Consider the following 13,634-nt stretch of genomic DNA (forward strand, 5'->3'; position numbering starts at 1 on the left):
CAGCAGGCTCGTCTTCCAGATGGCTCTAGAATCTTGAGACCTCATTTCATGTCTGTGAGCTTCCTTCTTTATTGTTTATCTACCTCTGCCACTTCGGAGAGATGAGTTAGATTGTATCTTTTAAAGGACTTTTAAGTGAGCTGCTCTGTGAGTACAAGATGTAATATCCGATTACGTCCAAAGTTATATAATTTCTCCACCTGGCAAGAACTGCTGGATTCTCTCTAATGTGGTTCAGAACAGTGGGGAAGCTCTGGGCTGGTGAGTTTGGGGCTGGGAACCATGTCTGATTCTCCCAACCTTGGATGTACAAGTTTTACCCTCCTTAAATGTCACCTCCTCCAAGAAGCAGTCTCTGATGACTACATAGGACAAAAATCACAGTTTCCTCCTTCTAAATTCTGAGGCACTTCACTTATGTCTGTCTCAGGCCAAAGGCTACATTTTATCCTAGATTCCTGGTTATTTAAGACCGCATTAGGGGCATCTGGCTGGCTCAGTTGGTTGAGTACACCTACCTGAATTCCGGATTATGACTTTGAACCCCAGGTTGGATGTAGAGATTACTTAAAAAGAAAAGAAAAGAGCATATTATACCTTCCCTCTTTGAAACTGGATGCCCCTTAGAGGAAAAACTCACTTTTGGTTTGCACATAGTATAAAGTAAATGTTTACCAAAAATTCCCTAGCAAACTTCTCTTATGGCTGACATGTTTGCCAGAACTGTGTTACATGGGTTTCCTGGAGCAGGGAAGGCTGGGGAAGGGTTTAGATTTCTTAGCTTCGTTAGCAGAGGAGCGTTGAGAATGGGGCTGGGTGAGCCAGCGATCCTGTCTGTGCTCGGCACATGCTTGGGGAAGTCAGAGGGGAGAAGCCTCACCCCGAGTCCTGTGGCTGGGCTCTGTTTCCTCTGTGGGCCCCGCCACGTCTGTCATAGGGATGCACTAAACATTCCTTGACCGACTGATTCTCTACCCTAACTGGGAAACGGGGGGGCACAGAGAAGAATGACCCACTCAAATTAGGTCATTTCAATTCCTACCATTGACACTCTTAATAATACTTACCTCACATTCCTCAAGAACTCAAGAGTTTACAAAGCACCAGCAGCCCTATTTTCTTCAGACAAAAAAAATGAAGGCTCAGGTTCAATAACTTGCTCAAGGTGACTCTCAGAGAAGCCAAGTCTGCTACAATCCTGGTCTCTTGATGTCACTCGTCTGGCTCTGTCCACTACTCTCCACTGCCTCTCAGAGGGCCGTTTCGGGCCACAGCTGTCCTATTCCCCAACCCTGCTCCCAGGAACAGTATAGTCAGGAGAGATGCCAGACAAAGCAAGAGGCTGCAAGACAGTGACGTGCGTCATGTGCTTGTGGGTCTGTGGTAGTTGGGAAGGTGGGAGATGTTCCTCCTCGTCGCCTATCCCCTCAGCCTGGCCGCTACAGACATCAGTCTTGCCAGTGAGCAGCTGCTCGCAGCTGTGGACAGCCCTCAGCATCTCAGCCCACGAAAATATGAGTTCCCCTCAGGACCCTGGGGGCATATCTAGGTTTCGCATATGTCATCCTCCCTTTTACACTGTGGTTTTGACAGCCTCGTCCAATTCTAGAAAAAAAAAGAAAAAAAAAATTCCAGCTCTTTCCTGGGCCCTATCACACCTGTTCCTGCCAGCCAACACCATGGGTTTTTCTGTTCTCATTCCTGACCTTTTAGGAAGAGGCTGTCTGGTAATCTTCCACACGGCGGGGAAAGGGAACGGGTCTGGTCGCTAGGCAACCGGCCTCAAGCTTGGCTCTCCGTCTAACTTGAGTGTGACCCTGAGATATAGCACATCCGCAGGCTGGGGCTCAGTCTGTAAAATGGGGAAGTTCAACCAGAAGGAACTCTACAGACCCATGCAGCTCCATAGTGGAGACAGCAGCTGCATGGGGTGAGATGGGGTGGGGGGGGTCTAATTCAGGCTTTTGGGCTGGAACATGTCTTTTAAGCCTGAATGAATGAAAAGTGCATGAGCGCTCCTGCGAGCTGGGGACAGCAGGTCTCCATTCCCCAGCTGGAAAGATATGAATTATTTCTGTCTTCTGGTTTGGCAGTTTGCATTCTCTGCTACGGGCTTACATGTCACAGAGGGAAACAGGCTGCCGGGTTCTCAGAAAAATCAGCTAGGGCTCTGTCTGGCTGCAGAAGGAAACCAGACATGGGTCTGGTCACCCACGGAATCGTAGCAGCCCGCCTGAGACCGTGGTCTAGGAATCAGACTGGGAATCTTCTTAACTTGAACACCACCAACTCGCTGTGTAGCCCTGGACGAGTTGCTATTCCTCTCTGAGCTTGTGTCCTTTCATAAAATAAACAAGTTAGAGGGGATGCTTCTCCTACTCCCTTAGAGCCAAGGATCTGATATTCTGTGCTGAATCGTGTTTGTCTCCTACTTGGCTTCTCTATGACAGTTTGTTTTGGGGGTAATTCTGAGTAAAAAAAGCCTTTTGATTTTGACCTCAACTCAGACATGGGGAATGAGATGAGGAAGGGAGAAAGCTGTAAATACGTCTACTACCCCCTTGTGCTGTGTTTCTAAGGAAATGCAAGACTTCATCCTTCAAGGAGAGAGATGCTATCTTCCCAAAGCTGAGAGGGCAAAGGGGCACCAGTAGATCCCGTTACTGTGTAGGCTGGAGTTTGGACACTTACTGTTATATTCATTAAGGGAGAACAGAGAAGGGAGCTAACTTTCGCTGGCCCTCATGTGCCCTGTGCTAAGTGCTTTCTCATATAGCCTCATGTGATCTTCTGAACAACCACTAGAGAAACCTTATAGATGAAATAAGGAAGGTTGAGAGAGATTAGAAGACACTTGCCCAAGCTGGACACTGTAAGGAGAGTAGCGAGAATTCGAAATTAGCCTGTCTTTGGGCCCCCGGCTAGCTCAGTCTGTAGAGTGTCGACTCTCGATCCCAGGGTTACAAGTTTGAGCCCCATAATTGGCTGTCGAGATGACTTAAAGATAAAATCTTAAAAAAAAAAGAAATCGGCCTGTCTTCCTGCAAAGTCTGAACTGCCTCTCTGAGGTATGACTTCAACAGGAATTGAAAGTAGGATTCGGGAGAATCTGGGAACCCCGAGAGCCAGCCGACCTCAGGGAAAAGGGTGGCATCTGGAGCCACTCTGAATCCTTCGGCTCAGCAGTCACGTAAACCTCTATGTTTCATCTCAGTTCTTGATTCTCCCACCGGCCCCCTCAAAACCCCTGTGGTGCCGAAAAACAGGCCTGTGCATCCTGCCACAACTGACCACACGGATCAAAGTTGGGGACTGTCCTCTCGTGGTGTGGGACCGAGCAGGGCCCAGCACTCGGCACCTCTTCCTCACTCCCGGGCCCCCTAGGGGGAGAAGAGCTGCTTTCTCTACATTAGTGGGAGCTCCTTATTCCTTAGCCTCCGCGAGCTCTCGGGGCTCCCCAGGCACAGCCTCAGGCCTGACCCTGAAAGCCAGTTGGGGCCTCGCACTGTCCAGCCATAAAAAGCACCAGCCCCCGGAACAGCCAGGTCCAGAAGTATCCTTGTGAGACAGGAAAGAGCTTAAAGGAAAGATAACCTTGTTTTAGTAGAAAAAGGAAATGAGACAGAAGTTGGCTCCTTACTGCGGGGAATGGAATCCTATGAACTCAACTGATTTTGTTGGAACATTTACCACACTTGGGGAAGGCGCTTTCTTCATTCTCTCATTTCTCCCTCAGAACAGTGTTAGGAAAAGGGGAAAGGAAGGCTTGCTGAAGTCAGGTGACCTACTCAAAGCCACTAAGAACCAAAACTTTCTGCCTCCTAGCCCAGCATACAGCAATTATGCCACAGCTGCCTTCTTCTAAATGCTGTCCCGAGCCTGTATCTTCGTCTGAGACAACTGGGCACAAGAGGATGCTGGAGCTTGAAGGGACAGAAAGATGTGTGGTCCCTGGTCCCCAGACATCCTGTGAGACGAGGCAGCAGCACAGAGCTCCCTTTTCCTCACGGTGCTCCCCTCCCCTCTGCTTACAGGACTTCCCCTGGGAGGTCTTCCTTGACATCATCTACACTAGGTACAGAATCCTGCTATCAGCTCCACGAACTTGCCCGTTCCGAGTCCTTCTCACTGCACTGCATGACTGATTCTTTGTTATCCAACTTCCTTAACTCACTATAAGCATCTGGAGGGCAAGGACATCTTTGCCTGTGCTCGGCACATAGTAGGTACCTAACAAAGATTTACTGAAAATTTTTTTAAGTTTTATTTCTTTATTTGAGAGAGAGAGAGAGAGAGAGAGAGAGAGAAGGAGTGAACATGAGTAGGGGAAGGGGCAGAGGCAGAGAGAGAAGCAGACTCCCCGCTGAGCAGGGAGCCCAACCCAGGGGCTCCAACGCAGGACCCAGAGATCACGATCGGAGCCGAAGGCAGCCACTTAACCGACTGAGCTGCCCAGGTGGCCTCCTGAATTATTGATTGAGAGAAAAAATAGAAAAAACAAATGGATGAGTGGATGGGTAGATAGAGAAATGATGGTCTCCCAACCCCTTAAAGTTACCAGGTCTCAAACGTATCTTTCCCTTCCTGACAAGTTAACTTACTTAACTTACCTAGTTTGTTAGTAGTGCCATCAAAAGATAGTGAAGGGAGTGCCTGGGTGGCTCAGAGAGTTCAGCGTCTGCCTTGGGCTCAGGTCATGATCTCAGGTCCTGGGATGGAGCCCCACGTCTGGCTCCCTGCTCAGCAGGGAGTCTGCTTCTCTCTCTCCCTCTCCAGCTCCCCCTGCTTGTGCTCTCATTCTCTCTCAAATAAATAATAAATAAAAATCTTTAAAAACAAAAGGTAGTGAGGTATAAGGGCTTTCAATCCTCTGACTCCAACACTTACTAACCATGGAACAATAAGCAATTGATTTACTCTCCCTAAACCTCAGTTTCCTCGTTGTAATGTGGTATTATGAGGCTTATTGATGATGTTTCTAAGCCCTGGAATATACTAGGAGGTCAATGAACAAATATTATTAATTTAGTATATATAGAAATATATGACATCACTGATAGTTATCTTTGGTGCGTCTTTTGTCTTCCACCTCCTCTCCTACCCGCAATGACCCGCAATGACCGTCAGCTATGAACTGTGTAATCTTTTCCCAAATATCTCTCATGTTCGTTTCACCACCCTCACATCTCCCCATGTGGTGCAACAGGTTCTAACCAGTTCCTCTGCTTCACGTTTTTTGTTTAATGTTTACTGCTCCCTGTGGAGGTTCTAAAATTCCTGTAAAAACAGGTGTAAGGTGGCGATCTTGGCTCCCTATAGAGTGGGGAAGCAGGAGAAGGCACTTGTCTTGAAGTTGCACGTGCATATCATTTTAGAAAACACTGAGGGGCGCCTGGGTGGCTCAGTCGGTTAAGCACCTGTCTTCGGCACAGGTCAGGATCCCAGGGTCCTGGGATGGAGCCCTGCTTTGAGCTCCCTGCTCAGCAGGGAGTCTGCTTCTTCCTCCTCACCCCCTCCTTGCTTGCCCGTGTGCACGCTCTCTCTCCCTCAAAAAAATAAATAAAATCTAAAAAAAAAAAAAAGAAAATATTGAGCGAATGTTAACTGTTATCATTAAAGCATGGGGGGAGGGAGTCTGATGGATATGAAAAGGGTGCTAAATCCCTCCATCCTTGGCCAATCATTGGGGTCATCTCTGGGCAAAAGCTGCCAATTTATATTTCCTAAAATATGGTTCTCATCAAAGTCCCCTCTGCTAAAAATTTTTTCTAGGAGTCTGGAGAAGCTGCAGAATAGTTTCCAGAATCTTCTACCTCACATTCAGGACTCCACCATTTTTGCCTCAGGCTAACTGTCCCAGGGCATTTTTCCCCAACACCAATTTTTCATTTCATTCACTGCTCCCTGAATACACCAAACTATTCCTACTTCTACGTCATTGTCCAGAAATGCCCCCCCAGGTCCTCTCATCTAATGAGATTCTATTCAGCCCCCAAGGCTGGACTGAAGCCTCGTTCTCCCAAGGAAACGTCACAACCACCCAGCCTACAGTGCTCCCTCCTTCCTGAGAATTCACAGTGTTTCTTACTGTCAGGGTAATTTACTCAGGCACTTAACTACATAACTTTCTTGTATTGTTGTTGAAACATCTCACGTGTTGACGTTTTCTCTCCCGCTGGACAGAGAGGTCCATTTAGGGCAAGGACTGCCGCATACCTCTTTGGATTCCCATGGCACCCAGCCCGGTCAGTGTGGGACACAGTGTAGGTAGGCAACGGGCTGCTGAGTTATGAGCCCTCCCGAGGCACTCTCCTCTTTGGGCCCACAGATGCAGGATAATAGAAAAGAGGCTTCAGAGAGAGGGACAGTCATCTTCAGGGATGCAAAGACCCTTTCCAAGGAACGCAGGCCAACTATCTACTGGTTCTAAGACTCTGGACCTGGGAAAACCAAGGGTTTATGACCTAATCTCAGCCTAGTCAACTCACTTCCTATGCTGATGACTAATGACTTGGAGTGAAGTCTTGTTACCTTCTGCTTGAGCAATTTGGTTTAAACACACGCCTGCTTACACCCACAGACATCTGTCCTCCTGTGCACACCAGCCCTCCAGCAGTAAATGGTGTCATGCAGTTCAGGAGAAAGCCCACAGTGCTTGGGAGATTAAAGATGGGGCTTTAAAACTTTTGCAAAATACCTCCTTTAGAAAGAAATAAAAAGGAGGTGTCTGGGCGAAGAGTATCCAAGAACTCTTTGTACTATTTTTGCAACTTTTCTGTGACTCTGAAATTACTCAAAGTATTTAATAAAATTTTAAAGCAGAAATAAGAAAAAGTCACCTTCTCTATACATTTTCCCTCCCACCTTCCTCAGCCTTTAAGAATAAACATTTTTCAACACATTCACATATGAATTATAGTTGTGAAAATTTCAATGTCTGTTATTAGATAAGAAGTATAAAATGGAAAATGAAAATACCCAGAGCTTTAAAATATTTTATAGTATAAAAATAATGTTTTAGAATATTAAACTAGAATATTAATAGAAGAGAGGGGTTTTTAAAATTTTATTTATTTATTTATTTGAGAGAGAGAGGGAGAAGGAACGAGAGAGAAAGCACTAGCTGGTTGAGGGAGAGGGAGAAGCAGACTCCCCACAGAGCAGGGAGCCAGACTAGGGCTCTATCCCAGAACCCTGGGATCATGACCCGACCTGAAAGCAGACGTTTAACCTACTGAGCCATAGGTTCAGTAGGAGGGGGTTTGAAGGAGGGGGGTTTTATTTTATTTATTTATCTATTTATTATTTTATTTATTTATTTATTTATTTATTATTTTATTATTTTGTGACCCGTGACAAGATACTAATTTCTTTAGGTTATGGTTTCCTCATCTTTAAAATGGAATTAAAAATGCCTATACCTTAGCATTATTATAAGAACAATGATAAATGTTAAATAATTAATATAATTTTTAGTCTGTAGTTGGTGCCCCAACAAATTAGTTCCAAATTTCAAAAAAATGTCAATAACCAAGCTCCATTCACTTTGTGTGTTCACCACCTTAAAAAAAAAAAAACCACCTAAGAGTAAATGCATAATGAATATGTATTAAAGAAGGGAGGACGGAATGAATAAATGTTAGAATTCTAAAACAACTTACGGCTGATCCCAAAGCTCCTACAAAATCCCCTGCTTTTGCCATCCCTTCTGAGTGACCTTGGGAGTGTCCCATACCTCTGTTTTCCCCATCTATGAAATGGGTTGGTTTTCATTAAAACCAGAAAGACTAGAGAGGGCCATACAGCTCCTGGGATCTAACACCCTTAGAAAGAGGACTGGAAAAATTGGGGCAAATCTGTGATCCCGCAGCTGGCCAGGCCTGTAGGGTTCCTCTCTCCTATAGCATCCCCACTTCTCAGAGCGCTGGTCCCAGCTGCCAACTGGTTATAGACACAGGTGAGGCTGAAGGGGAGCCGTTCCTCCCGCCTCAGTGTGGCTGAAGGAAAAGCCAAAGCGCCAGGGACATCCAGAGTCTGGGAACCAGAGAGCGCAGGCGACCAGCGTTTCTCAGAGCCCAGGATACGTGTGCCCCGCAGGAGCCCTGGGCCGTGGAGACCTGCGCACGGCCACTACTGCTCAAGGGCTGACCCGAGAGTCCCACCCCGGAGTGCACGGAGCGCCCCCTGCCTTCGCCTTAAGTCCCTGGAGGGCCTAGAGGCCAGGTCCCTGGAGCCCCAGAGCGCGGCCCTTCCACGCAGAGGGAATTCCACGCCTTCTGCCTTTTCCTTCTGAAAGGGAGTGATGCACGTTTTGGCCGGCACCTCGCGCAGCGCAGCTCGCTCCAGTGCTTCCTCGCGGACGGGTTCCCCCGAGTTCCGGGCCCCCACTCCCGGCGGGGGAGGGGGGGGGCGATGGTGGGGAAGGCTAGCTTAGCTGCCCGGGTCTGGATCCGAGGATGGGCTGCTGTAACTCCTGACAGCAGGAGAAAGAGCGGGTGCGAAAGGCCAAGGGAAGGCCGGGCACACGGTGGCCGGGATGCCAAAACAGGCAGGGAAGCCAGGAGAGCAACAAGCGGACGGCGGCGAGGCTGTCGTCGCTGTCCCTTCCACGCCTAATCGTCCTTCTGGTCAGCCTGTGGTTTCCTGTGACAGAACCAGACAGGGAGCGCAGAGGAGAGGAGAGAAGGTGCGAGAGAAGGGAGAGGAGGGACGAGGTGAGAGAGGGGAGCCCAGAGAATGTAAACGGGAGAGAAATGGGGAGAGAGAGAAGAAGGGGGCAGGAAGGAGGGCAGATCCGTGAGAGAAGTGGAGGGGGGAGGTAGAAAACGGAGATGCGCGAGAGAAGTGGAGAGAGGGACAAAGTGGGAACCGAGACGGAGAAGCCCGGCAAGGCCTCGGCCCTCCGCTCGTGGCCGCGGTGCCGCGGCTCCTCGGCTCCAGCCGGTGCGGCCCGGCCCCCTGCCCTCCCGGCCCGCGGGCCCCGAGCTGCGAGGGCGGGCGCGGGCGGGGGCGCGGGGGGAGGGCGAGGGAGGGGCTGCCGGTGGGAGGCGACCATGTGGTTCCAGCTCACTCTTTTTTCCCCCCTCTCGCTTTCTTCACTTCTTTTTCTTTCCAAACAGGGAAAAGTGTTCCGCGAAGCGGTAGCGTCTCTCCGCCTGGCCCTTCCCTTCGCGACCCTGGTCCCCGCTCCCGTCCGGGCGAGCGCTGGAAGCCCCTCTGCGCCGGGGGGGTTGCGGGGACCGGGCGCGGGGACCGGGCGCGGGGCGGGCTCCCGCGCCGGCACATGGCCGCAGCCGCCCCGCGCGCACCCCGAGGCGCCGCGCCCAGCTCGTCCAAGGTCCGTCGGCTGCGTCCGGCCGCCCCGGAGCCCTGCAGCGCCTGAGCGGGGAAGCGCCCGCGCCCGGGCATCGGGATGAGCCTCCTCCGCGTCCTCCTCTGGCTAGGTGAGTGCTCGGCAGCGCGGGAGACCCGCGGGGCGCCCCCGCGCACGCCAGCCCCGGGGTCCGAACGCCGGTCCCCGCAGCCCCCGGGGAGAGCGCGCGGCTCGGTGCCCGCTCGGCGCTCCGGAGGCGCACATCTGGCAGCCCAGGCCCGCCCAGTCGGCCATCGAAAATGCCTCACACACACATCTGGGCCCGGGAGCGGGCTGGGGCCGGGGGTGTTTCCTGGTGGAGTCTGGCCGTGAACCGTCCGAGGTGGAGGGTTGGGGGGGTGGGGGGCGGCGGGCGGCTGATGTTTAGTTTCGGGAGTCTTGCGGGGGGGCGGGCGGGAGAATTGGGGGAGGGAGGAAGGTTTCTTCAGGAATTTCTGTGCCAGGTTCCTGAGGGTGGGGGGAGTTTTTTGTTTCAAACAGGCGCCTCGAGGGCTCAGATTAGAAACAGATGTGTTGGAGGGGAGGCGCGAGGGACTGGAGGAAGAGACGGAGGAGACGGAAAGGTGGAGGGGGAAAGGCCAGAGCGCAGGCAGGACCGGGAGCAGTGAAAACGACCCAGGGAGGGCAAGAAGAGGGAGAAGCCGAAGGGGCTGGGAGCTTGGGAGAAAAGAGGAAAACGGGGGATATGAAGCAGAAGCGCAAGACTGAGGGAGATTGAGCAGCGGAGTGTCAGGAAGACAGAAGGAAAATGGAGTGGAATGGAAGGACGGAGAGAAGCAGGCTCTGGGGCAAAGAGAAGAGCTCTCGGGGTGTCCACCTGGGTGTCACCCAGGGGGGACTCCTGAAAGCCCAGAGGCCCTGGGACACATTCTCACTTGGGCTGGAAGCAGGCAGGTTTGCAGGACTGGGCGGGACAGTAGCATCAAGGATGTGTGTGGACAAGAGCAGGCAGGAAGACCAGTAGTGTCTGAGGCGCCAGGGGCAGGGAAGGCAGGCAGGAGAGCAGAAGAAAAGCCATGATATGCACCAGGGATGTGTGGGGAGCTCCCTGGGGACAGGATGAAAAGTTAGCCAGGGTTCAGAAGACCAAAGAGCCAGTTGGATGTTGTAGAGTGAACACTATGCAGGACATCAGACCTCCTGAGAACCAGTCCTGGTTTTGAGCTGACCAGCTGGGTGATCTTGGACAATTCACTACCCGGGGCTTTGGTTTCCTTAGCTCCAAAGCAAGCAAATTAAACGGTTCCTAAATCCCTTGTTGCTCTGACAGCCTGAAACACCAGGGGGTGTGGCAGGGCCTGATGTCTAGAAAACCCCCACACCAAAGTGAAGCAGCACAGAAAAGCCGCCCTGGTGTGGATTTCTAGAGCTCTCTCTCTCTCTTTTTTTGTTTTTAAACCTATAACCTGCCACAAGCATGTCCTTCTAAGCCAGCCTCAGGTCGGTAATCACCGAGGTAGAGGAATAAAAAAGGTGCATTAGCCTGTACGGTTGGCTCAAGTGGGGCAGGTGGGAGGCCAGTACCTTCTCAGCTCCTTCAGATACCGGCCAAGTATTGGCAATCCTTCTCCTGTGCACAGCTGGCACAGTTGGATGGCACCTTTGTCACCCTTACCGGCCTCTGCCCCTAAGCTGTGGATCACCAGATGTTCACTAGGCTCAACCGTCAGAGCCCCCTTATTAAAAACAGCTGGAATTCTTTAAGTACTTAGGCTGAGCCCTTGCTATGAACTGTCTTGTTAAGTCATTTACCCTTCACGCCAATCCTATGGGCTACACACTGTTACTTTCCCTGTTTTACAGCTGAAGAAATCAAGGTGTAAAGAGGTCAGAGAACTTGCTCGAGGCTAGCTCGTAATTAACAGAGATGGGATTTGAATGTAGGTTGTTTGCCTTGAGAGAGTGCTCGCTCAACGGCCCTGTCTACAGCCTTCTGTCACTAGAGAAGGGCTTACCAAAGTTGTTCTTTGCAGTGAAATCCGGTTTAGCCCTCTTCCTGAAGGGTGAGATGTTAGGGTGAACCTGACCTCAAGGAGGGGTCTGGGGGAGGAAGGGCGTGCGGAAGGGATAGAAAACTAAGCTAAGCGTGTTCGAACCCCAGCTCTGTACCAGCCCCAACGGGGCACAGTTGATAGTGGAACGTGAAAAGTGACATTTGTCCTGCATAGTCAGTTGCAATCAAGTGACTGGCCTTGATCACAGTCATCCTCTTAGTTCATGAGAAAGAGGAACTGACAAGACAGGCATCAAAAGATGTTACTGATTCATGGTCCTTTCTTTACTGAGTGCCGATGACGTGTGACCGTTCTTTTGGTGAGAAAACCATCTGTTGGGCCGATTGTCTCTTTATCATAGAGGCTGCCTCTCATGATTCCTTTGTTGGTTCTGTCCTTATAAAATTAGTGCCAACAGAAGGCCTTGTGGAGGAGAAAAAGTAGACTCCAGACTTAGCGTTCTGCACAACTGGATGTTTGCCATTCACACCTACTGTTCAGCTTTTGCCACGTCTGTGTTCTTTGTCAGACATGCTCAGACTCCTGACATCCCAGTTCAGGTAGAAAGTCGGAGTTGATGAGCTGAAGGGTCCCGACGATGGACAAGGCAGGAGACCTGAGGTGATGCTGGTGATCCAGAGATCAGCCCCAGAGGGGGACCCCTCTATGCCTGACATTACTTTGTGGCTAAGAAGCCCCTTAGGGAATCACTTCGTGGGCTGGATGAACCTTATTTGCTAAGGGCTTTTGAGCCATGGTATGCCTGGCCCTCTAGCAAAGCCAGAAAGAAAACCCTCAGAGTTGCCTGAATCCTAAAATTGTCTACTGGTTCCTTAAAGGAATAGCTCCAGGACTGCTTAAGATCACTGCTGGCATGATTTCTGGCCTTTTTTTTTTTTTTCCCCCTAGAGAATGAATAGTATTGAAGGGGAGTTGGGAGAGCTAAGAATTCGTAATCTGAGCAAGGGTGGACCAGTTGACTTCATGTTTTCTGGACCTGCCACACCTCTCTAATGTGAATGAACAAGTAATGTTCCGAGCTCCATGGAGGAGAGAGAAGGGGTACTTCATGGGCTCCCCCAGCTCCAGCCCCTCCTCTGACCATCCCCCTACTGCCCATGCTCAGGTCCTCATTATTCCACCTTAAATTCTCACTTGGACTCCCATAATGGCTGCCATATTGGTCTTCTGCCTGAGCTCTCTTCTCCACCCTACACACTGCTACCAGCATGACCTGGTGAAGCAGCTGGTATTAATGCAAACAGTTGGGACTTAGGAAACTGGCAAGCTTTCTGGGTTCTTGTTCTGACTCCCTTGTCCCTAAAACAGAGCTAAGGAGATCTTTAATTCAAAAATTCTATAATTCTGTGATGTTAGTCCCTTCCTTCAAAAATCTTTGGAAATCTCCATTGCTTATAACATTGAGTACAAACACTTCATTCTCAGGTTAAAGAAGTTACACGGTGTCAATCACAACTCCTTTCCTCCCACCCCAGGTGACTCTGCAGGGAATCGTGCTGCTTTCCTGTGCCCTAAATAGGCCCCATGCTTCTTTCTGTTTCTATGCTTTTGTTTATGATAATCCCTCCACCAAAGATGTCCTCGTGCTCTCTGCTCCTGCAGATCAAAATTGTGTTCCCCCTCCAGATCTCATCTCAAAGACCACTTCCTTCATGGGTCCATCCACGATTTCCCCCAACCAAGATATGCTTTTCTTCTTTAGAATCACAGTAGCCCTTCTGTTATGTGGTTTTTGCGTGATGGTGATCTAAATGCTCATCTCAGGCTCTAGTGAGAGTCTAAGCTCTATGCAGACTGGGTGCTGTCCCATTCAACTGTGTTCCCCTTTCAGTACCTTGCAGAGACTCAAAGCTGGGGACCATTTGTTAAGATAATCGGATTTTTGAAATATCTGGAACACTTAAGTTCAAGAAAGGTGAAAAATGGGGAGGATTATTACTCTGTGGAATGACACAATTGTGAGGAGCCCAGTTTTGTTGTGTTTTTTTTTTTAAGATTTATTTATTTATTTGAGAGAGAGCACAAGTGGGAAGGAGAGAGAACCAAAAGCAGACTCTGTGCTGAGCATGGAGCCCGATGCAGGGCTTGATCTCATGACCCTGAGATGTCAACCTGAGCCAAAACCAAGAACTGGACGCTTAACTGACTGTGTCACTCAGATGCCCCCTGAGGAGCCCAGTATTAACTCAACTTGCTTTTGGGTTTTCTTGTCCATTAATGCAAATAGGACCAGTACCATTAAAAAA

General features: G+C 50.0%; 1 protein-coding gene across 1 annotated transcript in view; it reads left to right on the forward strand.

Annotated features, from left to right (window-relative positions):
* Positions 1-9,374: 9,374 nt before the first annotated feature.
* The window catches only part of CLMP (CXADR like cell adhesion molecule), a gene marked incomplete at its 3' end in the record, with an annotated part of 96,465 nt that continues 92,205 nt past the window's right edge, over positions 9,375-13,634 (forward strand). Inside the window, 1 exon segment of the mRNA XM_080815861.1 lies at positions 9,375-9,443. Coding sequence (XP_080671987.1) covers positions 9,413-9,443 — 31 coding nt within the window. The 5' untranslated portion in view covers positions 9,375-9,412.

This window comes from Martes martes, assembly GCF_963455335.1.
Source record: "Martes martes genome assembly, chromosome: 10".
In the NCBI taxonomy this organism is placed as follows: Eukaryota; Metazoa; Chordata; class Mammalia; order Carnivora; family Mustelidae; genus Martes; species Martes martes.